Source organism: Girardinichthys multiradiatus, chromosome 2, assembly GCF_021462225.1.
Source record: "Girardinichthys multiradiatus isolate DD_20200921_A chromosome 2, DD_fGirMul_XY1, whole genome shotgun sequence".
Classification (NCBI taxonomy): Eukaryota; Metazoa; Chordata; class Actinopteri; order Cyprinodontiformes; family Goodeidae; genus Girardinichthys; species Girardinichthys multiradiatus.
The window spans coordinates 2,695,315-2,714,300 of record NC_061795.1 but is presented as its reverse complement, the minus strand read 5'-3'; the positions used below and the strand labels follow the sequence as shown (position 1 = coordinate 2,714,300).

Here is an 18,986-nt window from a genome sequence, read left to right as displayed (position 1 = left end):
TGTCAGGAAGAGTTCAAATAAATGACAGTTCATCAGTTGTACATAATAATACTTCACACCCTTACCCTGTTTAGATTACTGCAGCACAACTAGAACTAGAGGGGCAGTTTACAAAAATGTTGCTGGCTTGGCACCAATTAAATGTTAGTTTGGACATAACTCACCAAGTGTGTCCTATTTTATTTCACTTCAGGTAAATTATAGTGTCAGGAGGATTTTACTGTTAAAACCTCCAAAACTTCACTGGCTGCACGGTGGTGCAGTTGGTAGCACTGTTGCCTTGCAGCAAGAAGGTCCTGGGTTCAACTCCTGGCTGAGGGTCTTTCTGCATGGAGTTTGCATGTTCTCTCTGGGTTCTCCAGCTTCCTTCCACGGTCCAAAAAACATGACTGTTAGGGTAACTGGTCTCTCTACATTGCCCTTAGGTGTGAATGAGTGTATGTGTCTGTGTTGCCCTGCGATGGACTGGTGACCTGTCCAGGGTGTACCCCGCCTCCTGCTGGAGATAGGCACAAGCTTCCCCCCCCCTATGGAAGTAGTGGTAGAAAATCACTGACTGACCTCCAAAACTCTACATAATCTGTGTGGTGATATCTCCTGCTATTATTTGCCAGCGGCCATAAGTCTCTGTTAAAGGCTGTTATTCAGTATTACTGTTTTTACTAGGAACCGTTTTCTTTTCTGGTGATTTTTCAGATTAGCATTCTTCTCTTGTTAGAGGGGGCCTCCTCGATTTTAGTGTGGAGATTATATTTTTATTCAGTTTACATTGTGGTAAATAGTTACACTGATGATGGTAAGCTGCGTTGCACATAGATTAAATTAAAGTAGACATGAGTTTGGATTATTTCATCCATTATTGAAGGGAAGTAATCTGTGTGCTTGAATTGGTGCTTAATGTGATGACAACTTTCCTGAATGTGTCAAAAACGTAGGAACTCAAAACTGATTTAAGGCAGAACCAAACCAAAATCCAGCATCACACATGGGGACGAAGTTGAAATAATTGACCAATACAAATATTTGGGAAGACGTAGGATGACTTGATTTGATTAAAACATAGAAACAGTTGTCAGAAAGGGTCATCAGAGGATTTCTTTATTGTGGAGGTTAAAGTCTCTTGGTGTCAATTACAGAATCTTAACAGTCACTTGTTTTTCTTAGCTTGTTTTCTTACTTGCTGGCTAGACAATTTTTCTGTTTAACACAAGAACAGTCTCATCTGCACTATTAATTTAGAGACAGAGACAGGTCAGGAAGAAGGCTGCATGCATCATCAACCAAGAAGAAAGACATGTTTTATCTCCGTGCCCCGTATTCCCCTGACAATTCAATTCAGTTTACTTATATAGCGCCAATTCACAACACATGTTGTCTCAAGGCACTTCCCAACAGTCAGACAAAAACAAATTGGTATTGTGAATATTTTATACCAATTTGCCAACAAACTTCTGAATTTAAATAACTCTGCTTCAGCTCCTCTATTGTAGTTTTTCGTTATATTTTAACACGTGTGTGTGTGTGTGTTTGTGTTCCTGTCTTGGCATCACAGTGAGAACCATTTTCCCGATTTCACCATCTAATTGAGGACCGTTTGTACCAAAGTGAGGACATTTTGCTGGTCCTCACGACCTATTTTGCTAACGGTTAGGTTTAGGACCAAGATGTGAATTGAGTTTAGGTTAAGGTTATGGTTATACATGCACTGGTAATGGTTAGGTTTAGGGTTATTGTCAGGGTTAGGGCATAGAAAGGGTTGAAAATGACTGAAAATCAATGGAAGTCAATGGGAGAAAACACATGGTCCTCACTACATATAGCAAAACAAGAGTGTGTGTGTGTGTCTAGACAAGTAAAAAACAAGCCTTCAAACTGCTGCAAGCTTGTTTTTTACTGTTGCTGGCACTTTATTAATTATTGTACCTATATGGTGTTTGTGTCCGTTTGTCCCTTCTTAGACTACATGGTCAGTAGACCGGGTGGCTGGAAAAAAACCAAGTTTTCTTGAATTGAATTGTCTTCTGCCTTGGCTGTCTGCTTTCAGCTTTATAATGAGGAGGTCCTCGATCTCTTTGACTCCACACGAGACATGAAGCAGAAATCTCACATTAAGATCCACGAAGACGCCACCGGGGGGATCTATACAGTTGGAGTGACCACCCGGACCGTGTCCTCAGAGGCTGAGGTAAAAAAACATAAAAAAAACAGAGCCTGGGTCTGTATGAAGGGCTGTTTTTAATACGCAGTGCAACACGCAAAGTATGGACAATTATGGAGATGCAACGGTACACATAAATCACAGTTGGGAACATTTCTCGGTCACTTTTTAGTACAGCTACAATGCAAAACAACAAACAGAAACAAATGCCAGATGTTTGACTATTTTGATTACAAAATAATCCTCAGAAACAGACTAATATCCAAACCACACATGCTGTTTAGTGGGCTCTAATGTAGCAGTCTTTTGACAGCAAGTAGAATTTATCTCATAAACTGACTTTAAGGTTTAAACATCTTTTGATAAATTTCACCCCCACTTAAATTAAACATTGCCATGTGGGCCACATGTCATACAAAAAGTTTTATAAGGGTCAAAACTGACGACTGATTCAGTTTCTGGTGTTGTCTCCTTTTCTCAGTACTGGCATTTATTATGTGTGTGTCCCCTTCTAAGATCACCCATGACTCATGTATGACTCTGACCACGAGTACTACTGGCACCATGATATTTCAGTAACAATCTATTGCCTCCTCATTTAAAGGGATCTATTTAGCTCCCAAGTCATAGGGCTTTATTTTTAATCATTGATATATTATTCATTATCAGAGAAATGTTTGCTTTGTGGAAAACAAAATTACTTTGTCTTGTTTGTGTGCTCCTTTAGATGATGCAGTGCCTAAAGCTGGGGGCTCTCTCTCGTACAACAGCCAGCACTCAGATGAATGTCCAGAGCTCCCGATCCCACGCCATCTTCACCATCCACCTGTGCCAAGTCCGAGTCTGTGCCTCTGACAATGTCAGTGAGGGCTAACACTGCAGCTTGCATACAATGATGACCACATAATAAAAACACCAGTGTCACACCAACTCATTTTTGAATGTGTTTACATTTTTGTTTTTTCAGCAAGAAAGTGAGAACGATAACAAGGTGGCTAATGAAAATGGCGAGATGGATGAATATGAGACACTAACTGCCAAGTTTCACTTTGTGGACCTGGCTGGTTCTGAGAGACTGAAGAGAACTGGAGCGACAGGTGACCGAGCCAAAGAGGGCATTTCCATCAACTGTGGACTGGTGAGTTTTTCTTACTGAAGTGCCTCTTCAGCAGGATTTGTAGTTTTCTAGAGGAGTGATTTTATTATCTTGCATTAGACTGCCACCTAGTGCTTTAATATTGAATTGCTAACTCCCTGTTTTCTAAAGACATATAATTTTCTGCCCAATAATTACTTGAAAATAATTATTTAAGGATGTTATTATGGTATGGTTAGTCTTTATTTTGTTTTCAGCTTGAGGAAAAAAAAGCTTTGGATCTGAATGAAGGGATGTCTTTTAGTTTTCAGAAGTGTTTCAGATTGTTGGAAAATTGATGTATCACTTTAAAATGATTTTCATCTTTCAAATAAAACCTTGTATTCTGACATGAGAACTAAATGTCACTATGTCCTCATCACTGGTTAATTCATTTTCTCCATACCCAAACTATCCTGCATGTACTCTGTTAACCCAAATGATGACGAATGTAAAATCTGCGAAGCCTCCCTTATTCACATACTCCGGTTCTGTCCCAGCCTTCACCGGTTCTGGACTCAGGTTTTGCCAGGCATTTGTTGTCTCTTCTTGCTCTTAGAGATATTTTGAAGAAGTGGAGGGATACTGACCCGCTTACACATTCAAAATGAATTACCTGAAACCTGGGAAAAGAATAAAAACTCACTCAGTCACTCATACTTTCAATTTGTAGGAATTTCTGGTCCTTTTTTAAGTATTTTTCAAAAACAGTGAAGATGCCCCTTGATTTTAATTTAAAGTTTCATACAATACTGTTGTTTTTTGGGCATGGTCTCTATTGGCAAACTACTTTCAAACTTCCTCTAATATCTTGGAGGTTGGGTCTGAGTGGGTTTTATTCATTTTTTTCTTTTCCTGGGCTTTATTTTATTATGCAGTTGTTTCACTGATGCTGATTACTGTAACATTTCTTAGTACATGCAATGTACAAATGTGAGTAAAAAAAAACCTTTTGTCCTCTGGCTCCCCTGTCTCTGGCTCAGCTCGCACTGGGGAATGTAATCAGTGCTTTAGGTGACCGGAGCAAGCGGTCTTCTCACGTGCCTTACAGAGACTCCAAACTGACCCGACTGCTGCAGGACTCGTTGGGAGGAAACAGGTTAGTGGATAACTCCTTATTTCCATGAGAGCAGATACTAACAAGTTGCTGCGTATACATGAAATCTTCTTTTTAACTGCACACGGTGCATCATGTATGACAAAAATGTATGGGGGCTTTTAAAAAGTAATATTGTGCCACTGCATCACCTGATATTTTAATACCTTGCTCTTTTTTTTTTTTACTTTAGCCAAACAGTTATGATCGCGTGTATTAGTCCATCTGATCGTGACTTTATGGAAACCCTGAACACTTTAAAGTACGCCAATCGAGCCCGCAACATCAAGAACAAGGTGATGGTGAACCAGGACAAGGCGAGCCAGCAGATCAGTGCTCTGAGGACAGAGATAGCACGACTGCAGATGGAGCTAATGGAGTACAAGACGGTGAGGGAGAGGGGTTTAGATGAGGCTGATGAAGTTGTCATGTGGGATGAGGTTGTCCAGGCCTTTTTAAGAGTAACTGAGTAGTTATCCTTTGCAGGGTAAACGAATGGTGGGTGAGGATGGCATCGAGAGTTTCAGCGACATGTTCCATGAGAACTCTATGCTGCATACTGAGAACAGCAACCTGAGGGTGAGAGTCAAAGCCATGCAGGAGACCATCGATGCCCAGAGGGGTCGCCTTACCCAGCTGCTCAGTGATCAGGCCAACCAGGCTCTGGCCAGGGCAGGTAGGACTGTTGTCACCAGCCGCCTGTTTCAGATTCCAGTTACTGTTAACATTCATTTGTTCAAACAGCTTATCTGGAATCCGTTTCTTGACCAGGTGAAGGAGGCACAGAGGAAATTGGAAACATGATACAGAGTTACATCAAAGAAATCGAAGATCTTCGGTAAATATTTGACAGCAAAACATTGTTTCTTTTACTTTTTATACATTTAGTGATGCATAAGATTTAGTATTAGGACAGTGACGATGCTAAAGTTTTAAAGTTGATGCATGTAAAAGATATATCCATTTTCAGTACTGTGTGAAAGATAAAGGCACAGGGATCCTTCTAAATACAAATTTCTAACAGTTTGACTATTTTTATTATCCTAAATAGTCCACAGTCAACAAGAAGTCAAGTCAGGTTTATTTATATAGCGCTTTTCAGCAACAATGCACTCAAAGCGCTGGACATGAGGAAAAACATTACAATGATACAGAAAATCAAACACAGAAAAACAAATCAAATGACATTAATAATCCTTGGGAGTTTACTGGTAAGAGCTGGTTCTGATCCAGTCTTTCTAATAGAGGTAATTAGATCGTTAAGTCCTCTGTGGTGAGGAATTCATCCTGTGCTAGAAGAAAAATGATAATATTAATCCTTGAGGTCGCTGGTTTGAGGCAGTTGTTGTCCCATCATTCAAATAATAACAGTCATGGGCGCTCACTGAAGTCTAAGTAGAGAAGCTGGGTCACTGGTATAAAACAGTTTTAATCCAAACTTTCAAATACTAATAATCGTTGGGTTTTACTGGTATGAAATAGTTGTAATCTATGAATCCTTCTAAGAGATCTAAAAATCTATGAAGCCACATTTAGGTAAAAAGAGGATAAGAAGAAAGACCACATTAGGTAAGAGGAGGGGAAAAAAAATCATATCTCACACTTTATTATTAGCAGGATACAGTTTGAGATATAAAAGAAAACCTCAGCACAAATAAGCAACACATATACGAGACAACATATAGCAGGGATACGGTGAAGGCTGTATGTCAGGGGTGCTTATGTTTATCTTGAGCATGTGTGTGTGTATGTGTGTGTGTGTGTGTGTGTCCATGAAGCACTGTCCCTGAGGCCATTGTCCTTGATGGTACGTTGGAATGTACATCAACCGGCCACAAAGTTCTGAGCAGGTCCACAGATGTCCTCAGGGAAGGGAGGGAGCAGAGCGTCATGGTTACATAACTTCCAGGAGAAGTTGAAGATAACCAGCCATCAAGGCCGTGCAGGGGAGCCAGATTCAGAAAAACAATAATTATTTGAGTTAGACTGACTCTTAATTTTCCATCAGCCTTGAGAGTCTCGCTGGTTCTTCTCAAAGGCGAATCCAAACAGTCAAATTCCTGGTCTTTCTGCCAGATCTGAGTGAACAACTTTCTCCAAGATTTATCCCATTTCACCCCTGAGTCCAGGAACCGCAACCTGCCTGCGATCCTGTGTAAAGATCACATCCAGTCTGCGATTCTGCTCCCTTAACATTTCAGTCGGAGTGCTGATAGCTCTGCAGATCTCTTCACATAAGCCGGGCAGCCTTGCAATGGCCGGAACTGCTGCCGACGTTTCCAAATATGTTTCTCAATATGTTTCAATATGCCAGGTAACCGCAAACTCCGAAAAGCAGACATCCTGTTATCAGAAATCCAATTATGTGCGGGAGAGAGGAGAAAAGCGTCCTCCTCCACCGAGAGCAGAAGGGAAAAGTGAAGACAAGTCAGCAGCCATTTTGATAAAATATTAAACATGAAAGCAGCCCAGTCTACATGAATCTTCACATATTTGAATATTTGTACTATTAATTATATTGAAATACTACTATGGCAAATCAGTTTAATTTTATGTGGACTTCAGTTTGGTTGTACTGGGTTTGTCATTGATCCGGTCTGTGTCTCTGGATATTTTTCTCAGGGCTAAGCTCCTGGAGAGTGAGGCCGTGAATGAGAATCTGAGGAAGAATCTGTCACGCGCCTCCACCCGTCAGTCATTCTACGGAGGGTCTGGCTCCTTCTCCAACGCTCTGATGGCCCCAGAAAAAGAGACCGCTGACATCATTGAACTTGCAAAGAAAGATCTGGAGAAACTGAAGAAGCGTGAAAAAAAGAAAAAGAAAAGGTAACAAGAAATGGACTTGGCTAAACTGGTTTATTTAAATTTGAAAGGCAACTGATCTGGGATGACTATTTTGTCTTTTTACAATGAGTTTATAACTGAAATTGACAACAAAATATTTGTTAAAGGTCTCTTTTTAAATGCATCTAAACGTTTTCAGAACTGGCAACAGGTATTCTGTAGGATGTGCATCATTGTCAAACCCTTAATTTTACCCATTTTCTATACAGCCAATGGGGCAGAATATGTGTTGTTTTCATGGAGATCACTGTCATAACAATATTGTTCCAAGCGTTTTGTAAAATATTCTATTGCTGAGTTGAATAAATGTAAAACCTTTTTAATTACAGCAAAATAAGGCCAGAGAATGTTTGTTAAAGTGTCAGATTAGTTACATCAGCAAGGACACAAAATGAATCCAAAGGTTAAGCTGCTGTCTGTATTCTAAAAAGTGTTTAACACAGTCGTACATTAAAGGGTTGTGCAGAGCAATGGAGTGGTTGAATTTATCTCCTGAATGGAGTTTCTGGCCTTGAAGCTAGAGGTTCAGGTTTGTGTCCCTGAGCCTTTAGGGAGTTCTTCCTTTTCTCTATTTTCTCTATTTGCTTGAAGACGTACATGTTCATATATCTGCTACTTTTAAACTGGCCTTATGTTTTGCTTAGAATGAGCATGGTCTATGGCCACTGCTTAGGTCTGGTGATGGCCTGGCAGCCTTTTCATTAGAGTCCACGATAGGCCCCAGCTTCTCTTAACCCTGAGCAAGACTCTGAGGAAAGATGAAGAGGATGGGCTCTACAATGTTGATTTTTAATTATCCAGAATATCTTGTTGGCGATTCAGATGACTGCCTTTACTAGTCTGCCATCACTTACTTGACTGATCAAGACTGTAACATCTCTGCCAAAATAAGATCCAAATGTCAGCCTTATCCTAGAGTAAGTTTTACCAAATGTTCAGGGACCACCCAGAAAACAATGAGGTGTGTGTGTGTGTGTGTGTGACCCCTGACCTAGTTCCACAGTCTGTATGGCATCTGCTGAAGGCGTGTTCTGTTATTCTGATTTTGCCGTGGGGCGCTGTAAGAAATTTAAAGGTGTAGAGCTTCATTTGACCGTTCTACCTTCCATTGTTTTTCCATCTTTTTCCCTTCTCCTTTTTTGACACTTCACTCCTCCCTGAAGACTCCAGCAGCTGTTGGAGGAGAGAGAGAGTGAGCAAAGGGAGGAGGTGGTGGAAGAGGTGGATCCCAGGTTTGTTCAAGCTCTTCCACCTTCCTTTTTCTGTCCGCATTTTTTGCTTCCATTGACTTATTTATTTTGGACTGATAACAATTCCTCACTAAAGTATTCATATTCCTTGATCCTTTTCACATTTTGTCACACTACAAGAACAAGCTCTCTATGTATTTATTGGTATTTTGTGAGATATAACAACACAATCTTATGCTTAAGGTGAAATTGAAAAAGAGATACATGGTTGCCAGGCCTTTTTACATATACAAATCTAAGAGGGAGGTTCTGAATTTATGTTCATCAACCTTCACTGCAGTTACAGGTGCAGGCCATTAGGTGTTTGTCTGTACCAGCTTTGGACATCAACAGACTGAAATATTTACCTAAGCTTCCTTGCAAAATGGTTCAAGTTTAGTCAGAATGGATGAAGAATATCTGAACAATTTTCAAGTCTTCCCACATAATCTCAATAGGCTTTAGGTTAGGACTTTGAAGGTATCCCCAGAGCAAGATGCTACCACTCACCACCAGGTTTCACAGTATGGATCGTGTGTTTAGCAGGAGGCCTCAATCTCCACCCCTCGAGAGCCACTGTCCTGCAACTTTTAGATGCAACTTTGCTCCAACACACCAGAGTCAAATGCTGTGGATTCTCAGCATGCCTTCTAGTTCTGCACAGGCCTGGTAATGACCCATTCACTTGGTTCAGGTCTGTTGGAGCAGGATTTTATCTACAAGTTGCAGGACAGTAGCTCTCGACAGTTGGACTTTAAGATGATGTGGATCTTTACTTTTCCATGTTGGGCAAAGAGTATTTCATTTAACCACAGCTCCTTCTACATATTTGCATTTTTTCTCACAAGTGGATTTTATTTACTAATTAGGTTACTTCTAAAGGGAATTGGTTGCTCTTTTATTTTTTAACAGCTAGATGCTGCTGGCAACTTATCATCATCAGGAATAAACATAAAGGTAGAGACAATTCAGGAAAAAAAAAACAGTTAAAAGCCCTGAGTGTTCAATAAATTATTAGATAAATAGTTGATTAAGAGGAGAGAGGATGGGTGAGGGATTACTGTAACTCCCCTTTCAGGCAGATTGGTAGTGTGAGAGAGGAGGGGGCAATGGCTCTAACACGCTGATGGAAGAAGCTACTTATAAATGTCTTGGTTCTGGTATCTCTTGCCAAATGGGAAGGGTGGTGTCAGGGCTGATTCTGGCCTTCTAACTATGGTGGTGTCATCAGCAAATTTGACAATGGTCTTGATGGGATATATGGGGGAGCAGTCATGGGGAAAGAGAGAGAAGAGGTGAGGGCTGAGGACACATCCCTGTGGTGTATCGGTAGTCAGGATAAAGGAGGAAAATATGCACTCTTCCATCTTGGTGTTCTGAGTTCTGTTTCTGAGAAAGTCTTGAACCTATGCACAGTTTCCCAACGGCCAGATTGCTCAGCTTCATGACCAGTTTGTGTGGAATTGCTGTTAAATGCATTGCTGAAGTCAAAAGCATCCTGTTGTGATGGGACAAAAGATGAAAAAGTTCAAGAGCCTGAATACTTCAGCAAAGAACTGCATTTCCCTCACCTAAATCTAAACATTGCTGTGTAGATGCCCGCTGCTCTCATGAGACAGTTATTTTAAAACCCAAATGTCTCTTCAGGTCTCAGCCGTTGCTCACTATCTTTTGCTCTACCTTTTACCATTGTTTTAACTTTTGTCTTAGACAGTGTGGAACCCAGGCACAAACTATTTTAGAGATTTCTACCTTTGGCTCAAAACAAGACAAAACCTGCAATATGTTCCCTTGGCACATCATGAATTTTAACCGTGCAAAACTAAACTTCCCCTATTTAATGTGTTTATAATTCATTCTCATTTCATTCTGCCGGAGAGGTCCACTTCATGACTTATATCTGATTGGATAAAACTGTTATCCAATCCACCTGGTTCATGAATTCGGTTTCCTTTTTTACTTTTTGTGCTGCACTTCTCCTAAACAGCTGCTTCCCCATTTTGTTCGGACTGAGAAGCAATGCTATCTCATCATTTTAACAAGATGCGCTGTCTTTTCCACAAAACAGCTAATGAAAACAGACAAACAATGCATGTTCTCAGCTGATGCTATCTAGTTGGTTTTGAAATAAATGTGATTGGAAATTTTAAATATGTATCGACTGTTTTTGCTCTTGTAGTTTGTCATTTAAAAGCTTATTTGTCAAAAAGACAGTGTAAACCCTTGATAACAGATGTGCTTTGGATATTTCTGTTCACCATGAGAATATTCACATAAATGCTTTGTTTTATTGATCTTTGCTTAAATGAAGTACCTCCGAAGATATGATTGCAGATGTTTTTCTGGGGAAATCTTTTTTCATTAGTTGCTAATCTACATCTGTGTGTGTGTGTGTCTCAGTGCAAACAAGGAAGAAGTTCCTGACAATGAACAAGAGAAGGCCACTGAGAAGGAAATGACTGAACGGCTCAACGAAGAGACTGAAATGGTAAGGTCAGGGTTTTAGATCAGGTTGTCCTACAGAGTTTTTAATGTTCTCATGGATGCTGCTAAACAAATTCTTTGAAAATGCTGCTTTAGGAGGTGCAAGACACCAGCGATCATGAAGAGGAGGAGGAGGAAGAAGAGGAAGAGGAGATGGATGTGGAGGAGAGCTCTGATGATTCTGACTCGGAGTCGGATGAAAAAGGTATGAAGATCATTAAGTAGTTGAATCCTTCATGAGGACTAAAATATCGAGGCACGTGACATCGCCCGGCACGGCGGAGCCGGGGTCCCACCCTGGAGTCAAGCCTGGGGTCGGGACTCGCCGGAGAGCACCTGGTGCCCGGATCGCTCCTCGCGGGGCCGGGCCAAGCCTGAACGAGAGACGCGAGGCCATCCCCCAGTGGGGCCACCACCTGCAGGGGGAACCGTGAGGGACCGGTGCAAAGAGGATTGGGTGGCGGACGAAGGTGGAGACCTCAGCGGCTCGATCCCCGGATGCTTAGGCTGGCTCTAGGGACGTGGAATGTCACCTCGCTCGGGGGGAAGGAGCCTGAGCTTATGCGGGAGGTCGAGAGATATCGACTAGAAATAGTCGGGCTCGCCTCTGGAACCCATCTCCTTGAGAGGGGCTGGACTCTCTTCTACTCTGGAGTGGCCCACGGGGAGAGGCGGCAGGCTGGTGTGGGTTTGCTTGTTGCCCCCCAGCTCAGCCGTCTCGTGTTGGGGTTTACCCCAGTGGATGAGAGGGTCGCATCCCTGCGACTTCGGGTTGGGGATAGGTCTCTGACTGTCGTCTCGGCCTACGGGCCGAGCGGTAGTGCGGAGTACCCGGCCTTCTTGGTGTCCCTGTCGGGGGTGCTGGATAGTGCCCCTCCCGGGGACTCCATTATTCTGCTGGGGGACTTCAACACCCACGTTGGAAACGACAGTGACACCTTGAGAGGCGTGATCGGGAGGAATGGCCTCCCCGATCTGAATCCGAGTGGTGTTTTGTTATTGGACTTCTGTGTTAGTCACGGATTGTCCATAACGAACACCATGTTCAAACATAAGGATGTCCATCAGTGCACTTGGCACCAGGATACCCTAGGCAGGAGGTCGATGATCGACTTTGTTGTCGTATCATCAGACCTTCGGCCGTATGTTTTGGACACTCGGGTGAAGAGAGGGGCTGAGCTGTCCACTGATCACCACCTGGTGGTGAGTTGGATCCGCTGGGGGAGGAGAAAGCCGGACAGACTTGGCAGGCCCAAGCGCATAGTGAGGGTCTGCTGGGAACACCTGGTGGAGCCCTCGGCCAGGGATGTATTCAACTCTCACCTCCGGGAGAGCTTCGACCAGATCCCGGGGGATGTTGGAGACATAGTCTGAGTGGACCATGTTCTCCGCATCTATTGTCGATGCTGCTGCCCGTAGCTGCGGCCGTAAGGTCTGCGGTGCCTGTCGCGGCGGCAATCCCAGAACCCGGTGGTGGACACCGGCAGTAAGGGATGCTGTCAAGCTGAAGAAGGAGTCCTATCGGCTGTGGTTGGCTTGTGGGACTCCTGAGGCGGCTGACGGGTACCGTGAGGCCAAGCGTGCTGCGGTCCGGGCTGTGGCAGGGGCAAAAACGCGGGCCTGGGAGGAGTTCGGTGAGGCCATGGAGAAGGACTACCGGTTGGCCTCGAAGCGATTCTGGCAAACCGTCCGGCGCCTCAGGAGGGGAAACAGTACTTCGCCAACACTGTTTATAGTGGAGGCGGGAGACTGCTGACCTCGACTGAGGATATTATCGGGCGGTGGAAGGAGTACTTCGAGGATCTCCTCAATCCTGCCATCACGCATTCCGTGGTGGAAACAGAGGCTGGGGACCCGGGGTTGGACTCTTTCATCACCCAGGCTGAAGTCACCGAGGTGGTTAAAAAGCTCCGCGGTGGCAAGGCTTCGGGGGTGGATGAGATCCGCCCTGAGTAGATCCACCCTGAGTACCTCAAGTCTTTGGATGTTGTGGGGCTGTCATGGTTGACACGCCTCTTCAACATTGCGTGGCGGTCAGGGACAGTGCCTCTGGACTGGCAGACTGGGGTGGTGGTCCCCCTTTATAAGAAGGGGTGACCGGAGTGTGTGTTCCAACTACAGGGAGATCACACTCCTCAGCCTCCCTGGTAAGGCCTACGCCAGGGTATTGGAGAGGAAAGTCCGGCTGATAGTCGAACCTCGGCTTCAGGAGGAGCAGTGTGGTTTTAGTCCCGGCTGTGGAACACTGGACCAGCTCTATACCCTCTACAGGGTGCTCGAGGGTTCATGGGAGTTTGCCCAACTGGTTCACATGAGTTTTGTGGACCTGGAGAAGGCATTCGACTGTGTCCCTCGTGATGCCCTGTGGGGGGTGCTCCAGGAGTATGGAATCGGGGCTCTTTATTAGGGGACATCCGGTCTCTGTACAAGCGGAGCTGGAGTTTGGTCCGCATTGCCGGCACTAAGTCGGACCTGTTCCCGGTGCATGTTGGACTCCGGCAGGGCTGCCCTTTGTCACCGGTCCTGTTCATAACTTTTATGGACAGGATTTCTAGACGCAGCCAAGGGCCGGAGGGGGTCTGGTTTGGGGACCAGAGGATTTCGTCTCTTCTTTTTGCAGATGATGTGGTCCTGCTGGCTCCCTCTAGCCAAGACCTACAGCATGCACTGTGGCGGTTCGCAGCCGAGTGTGAAGCGGCTGGGATGAAGATCAGCTCCTCCAAGTCCGAGGCCATGGTTCACGACCAGAAAAGGGTGGCTTGTCCTCTTCAGGTTGGAGGGGAGTTCCTGCCTCAAGTGGAGGAGTTTAAGTATCTCGGGGTCTTGTTCACGAGTGAGGGAAGAATGGAGCGGGAGATCGACAGACAGATCGGTGCGGCTGCTGCAGTAATGGGGGCACTGTGCCGGTCCGTTGTGGGGAAGAGAGAGCTGAGCCGAAAAGCAAAGCTCTCTATTTACCGGTCGGTCTACGTTCCTACCCTCACCTATGGCCATGAACTTTGGGTCATGACTGAAAGAACGAGATCCCAGATACAAGCGGCTGAAAATAGCTTCCTCCGTAGGGTGGCCGGGCACTCCCTTAAAGATAGGGTGAGGAGCTCGACCATCCGGGAGGAACTCGGAGTAGAGCCGCTGCTCCTCCACATCGAGAGGAGCCAGTTGAGGTGGCTCGGGCATCTATACCGGATGCCTCCTGGACGCCTTCCTCGGGAGGTGTTCCAGGCACGTCCCACCGGGAGGAGGCCCAGGGGACGACCCAGGACACGCTGGAGGGACTATTGTCTCTCGGCTGGCCTGGGAACGCCTTGGGCTCCCCCTGGAGGAGCTGGAGGAGGTTTCTGGGGAGAGGGACGTCTGGGTTTCTCTGCTGAGTCTGCTGCCCCTGCGACCCGGTCCCGGATAAGCGGAAGACAACGACAAAATTGCTTGGAGGACTTTTTTATTTTAAAATATCTCCACAAGGTGGAGCTGTTATCTCACAGTCAGGCAGCATTTATGTACGTGTAGAAAACAGATTTACGAGCAGGCCAGTTTGGGAATAGTTTTTACATGAGCAGAATAAAAGGTATTTTATATATTAATAATCTATGAGTTAAAGGCCTTGCAGAGATTAGACCTGTATGTTATCATCATCAGGTTCCATGTACCAACTTGGAAAATAAAATTGAAAGGTAGAAAAATGGGGTGAAGGTGATTAAAACAGTGAGCTTACTACAAGTATCAGAAGTAAATGAGTTTACTTTATTTGATTTGGAGAAACAACCGATTTAGAATAATACAGCAGTAAGTTGTTTCTTTAAAGCAGGAACAAGATAATCAGAATCTGTTGTTAAAGCTATTGGCTAGGTCTTAATTTAAAATCATTCAGAGTGACTTTAGGTATACTTTGTAACCTATAGAATAACATGTCATTGTCTGGTTGTCTGTTTAGATGTTTGATGGTAAATCCTTATTTAATCAAGATAGTATTTGACCCTCTCAAAAACAAGGTTCCATGTATTAATTATTCTGTTTAGATCAAATAAGGCATTAAAGGATCTGATCAAATTCCTTTAGAAAATGCATTTATATATTTTATGTTTGTTTTTTTTTCCTTTTATTTCCTTGTTCAATCATATTCCTCCTTCAAAGGAGATTACTTGTATCCTGCATGACTACTGGGTCGTTTTTTTGCATGCATTTAAAATGCATGCAAAAAAACGTAAAAAGAAAAAGTTTAAATCCATTGTGCTGATGATAGACTTATTATGAGCCCAATCAAACCAATTAGCCCTACTTTGCACCAAGCAAATGGGAGATATTAAAATGAATGTAAATAGATTTGTACCAGTTAAAGTTCAGGCATCGTCACCACTTGCTTCAGCCTTTTTATCTATGGAAGTATCCATCATAGCTTCAGGGTCTTCTCAGTTTAAGTCTGCAGTGTTTCACTTAGGATTTTGGTCTTGGGTGGGATAAACGACATGCTTTATTTGAGCACCTGAAATACCAGTAGTTTTTTGGGACTGTTCACACTTGATGTACTTAGTGGCGGAGATACACTATATTGCATTATAGCATTCACTCATCCATCCGAATAATTAAAATCCAGCCTAGAAAATCCAACACGTTGGCATGAAGACACTCTCAGGAGCTATGTGAAGTCTGTGGTGCTGTAATGGGATGTCAGCTGTGCAATAATTTTCGTCGTGAAAGTTTCTCACTCCTAAACAGTGAAATCTTTAACATACCAGGAGATTTGAAATATTTTTCTTTACAGCAATAGAGGCCTTTATTTTTCATTTTTCAGCAGTGGGTAGACAGGAAAGTGGACAAAGAGAGAGGGAGACATTCGGCAAAGGTCGCCGGGTCCGGGACTCGAACCTGAGACACAAACCTGGGACAGCCGCACCGAGTACCATAGCCGCTGCACATGGTCGTGCGCTTAACCCCTACACCACCAGCCCCGTGTCATACCAGGAGATTTTAAACAATTCCATAACCCCAACTTTGTGGGAACAGTTTAGAGATGGTCCCTGCGAATACTTTTGGTAGTATAGCTCACAGCATGATAGGGACGTTGTGATGAAGGGAAAAAGAGGAATCAGGAAAATGTCGGTCAGTAATTATCAATATCATCATTGCAATACTCAGCAATAATATTGCATTTAAATGTCTTCCTGATTGCCTGCAGCCTTGGTTCAATAAATTGTGAAAATCTTTTCAGTCATTGATGAAATCTGACATTTGTCCACTATAGTGTTTTCTGTTGCCAGCCTATTACATTGATTGGGGTGCCTCTTGTGTTGTCGCTGGCCCAAATACACAAACACAGAATTAGCAGGTTTTTTTTTTTTTTTTTTGTATTTAATGAATTGTCTGTGTACATTTGTTGATTTAAAAAAATACACCAGTGGTGTCACAAACTGCGTAACCTTTGAAGAGTGAAATGACTGTAGTTTCTTATGTCTGGCAGAGAACTACCAGGCAGATCTGGCCAACATCACATGCGAGATTGCCATCAAGCAGAAACTCATCGACGAGCTGGAGAACAGCCAGCGACGTCTGCACACGCTCAAACAGCAGTACGAGCAGAAGCTGATGATGCTGCAGTGCAAGATCAAGGACACTCAGCTGGAGAGGGATCGTGTCCTTCAAAACATGAGTAAGATCAGCATGATTCAACTGCCTGGCTGTTTAACTAAAGTCATCCACTAGATGGCACATACAGTCTTTTTTTGTCCACTCAGATGTCAGTAATAAAGAAAAATATATTTAAAATCTATCTGCTTTTACTTGGAAGAATTTTTATCTTTTCTTTACATGTTTGAGAGGAAAACAAATGTAACTCGAAACAGCCTGTTCTTCAAACAAGCCTGTAAACCTAGTGTCTGTCAGAAGACAGTGACAGTTTATATTTAGATTTAACATTATTAGATCAAACCTTTCTCTAACATTGATTAAAATAGGTTGGGCATTGTGTAATAAACCTTTTAAAAAGGCTGACAGCCTGTTCTTCTGTAATTCACCTTTTTGTTTGTGCTGGACATTTAAAGATTCTGTGGAAAGTGGCACTGAGGACAAGGCTCGTAAAATCAAAACTGAATATGAGAAGAAGTTGAGCATCATGAACAAGGAGCTTCAGAAGCTTCAGTCTGCTCAGAAGGAACACGCCCGCCTGCTAAAGAACCAATCGCAGTATGAGAAGCAGCTGAAGAAGCTTCAGATGGATGTGACAGAAATGAAGAAGACGAAGGTACAGTTCTTTTTTTCTTCACAGCACAGGTGTAGATTTTAGTTGCATAATGTGTAAACCTTTGTGTATTCTGATTGATCCAGGTTCGTCTTATGAAGCAAATGAAGGAGCAGCAGGAGAAAAATCGACTGAATGAGTCACGCAGGAACAGAGAAATTGCCTCTTTGAAAAAGGACCAGCGAAAGCAAGAGGTCAGTGTTTTCAATTCAGTGTTATAATGTAAGTCTGCCGCAACTACATGGAATGGTATAGGGAATGTTTCAGTTTATCTTAACTGTTACTTATAACAAATTGTAATAACATTACTGTTTCTTCCTCAGCATCAACTGAAGTTACTGGAGGCGCAGAAGAGGCAGCAGGAGCTCATTCTGAGGAGGAAGACGGAGGAGGTGAGAGGAAAAAAGAAAAATCATGTTTTTAACCTGGAAGATGAACAGATTCTAGTGAAATAGTGTAAGTTTAATCAACTTTCCAAGGTTGTGCTCTGTTGACTGGAGGGTGTTGTCCTCCGCTGCGACTGGTTCTGTATCAATAATGGAAGTTATGCTGTAACTATGGTTCTGTAAATACCTGGATGACTGCCAGTGGCTGTAAACAGAGTGGATATGTCTCCTCGCACATCGCGCAAGTCGAGATTCCATGAAAACAAAGTCACGCACGTGACACGTAGCCCACCTGGCCGTGCGTCTATAAATGGCATGTGGAAGGCTAAGTTCGGTCTCCTGGGATTTTCTCGCTGGGGGCCCGGGACGTAGGCACACTCCTGGTAGAATGGCACATAACACCAGAAGGGGCAGCTGCCCCCACAGATTGATAAGCCAGCGCAATGGCATCCACGACCCGATGCGACAGCCTGTGCTTTGAAAGGGCTCGCCCCCTGTTCTGCCCCCCATGGCACACGAACAGCTGTTCTAACTGGCAAATAGCGCCTGTAGCCACAATGTACTGCTGCATTGCCCGGACTGGGCAGAGCGTGTTCGCCAACCTCTATTCCTCGGACTGAAACGGGGGAGGGCAGTATGCCCCCAGTTCAATGGCTTTATTCAAGTAGCCTGGGGACAGAACCTTAGGAAGAAAGGCTATGTTCAGCCACAATGTTACTCCAGACCCATCTGCCTTCCAGCGCAGGCAGGTAGGGGTGAGGCGAGTGCTTGGAGCTCACTGACCCGCTTAGCTGTTGTTCCCGCTAACAGAAAAGCCGTCTTAATAGACACTAGTTTCAGCGGGGCAGCACGCATTGGCTGAAAAGGTGGCCCACTCAGGGGCTTCAACACCAGTGGGAGGTCCCTTGCTGCCGCTGTCTCCCTAACGGGGGGCGCAGCCTCCTTGCACCCCGGAGAAACTGTGACACCCATTAATGTGTCCCCACTCATCTGCCATCAATGTTGTCGTGGTTTGCTGAAATAGCTGCTAAATGCACCTTCAGAGTTGATGCTGCCCGTCCAGCATCCAACAGACCCTGCAGGTACCCCATGGATTCTGGGAAGGGGTCAACCCTGGTCCTCAAGGGACTGAAACTCCGAATTGGAGGCCCTCACGGAGATTCCGTCATTCTCCAGGTCCTCCCCCGATTCCCAACCTGCTGCTCGGAAGGCAGGCATGGGGTCTGAAGCCTTGCGTAAAGCTTTGAGCTGCTCTGCCTTGGCCCTCAAAGAGTCCACTTCCTGATGAGATTGGCACTCCTGCCAAGGCCTCTTCCTCCGTGGACTGTGGTGCTCGTCCGCCGCCCCCAAGCCTCCAGGAACACGGTTGAGGCATTACTGAGGGTAGCAGCTCGGCTACGAAAAGGAGGTTCTTTACTTGAC

At 44.2% G+C, this 18,986-nt stretch overlaps 1 protein-coding gene across 1 annotated transcript in view; it reads left to right on the top strand.

Moving 5' to 3' along the window:
- Nucleotides 1–18,986, top strand: part of kif21a (kinesin family member 21A) — a 75,781-nt gene that overhangs the window by 30,673 nt on the left and 26,122 nt on the right. The window contains exons 4-18 of the mRNA XM_047388328.1: nt 2,045–2,185; nt 2,886–3,017; nt 3,126–3,296; nt 4,277–4,392; nt 4,583–4,778; nt 4,876–5,065; nt 5,161–5,227; nt 7,012–7,215; nt 8,397–8,465; nt 10,863–10,950; nt 11,043–11,151; nt 16,402–16,590; nt 16,982–17,181; nt 17,265–17,372; nt 17,502–17,570. Coding sequence (XP_047244284.1) covers nt 2,045–2,185; nt 2,886–3,017; nt 3,126–3,296; nt 4,277–4,392; nt 4,583–4,778; nt 4,876–5,065; nt 5,161–5,227; nt 7,012–7,215; nt 8,397–8,465; nt 10,863–10,950; nt 11,043–11,151; nt 16,402–16,590; nt 16,982–17,181; nt 17,265–17,372; nt 17,502–17,570 — 2,049 coding nt within the window. The remainder of the gene's footprint in view (nt 1–2,044; nt 2,186–2,885; nt 3,018–3,125; nt 3,297–4,276; nt 4,393–4,582; nt 4,779–4,875; nt 5,066–5,160; nt 5,228–7,011; nt 7,216–8,396; nt 8,466–10,862; nt 10,951–11,042; nt 11,152–16,401; nt 16,591–16,981; nt 17,182–17,264; nt 17,373–17,501; nt 17,571–18,986) is intronic.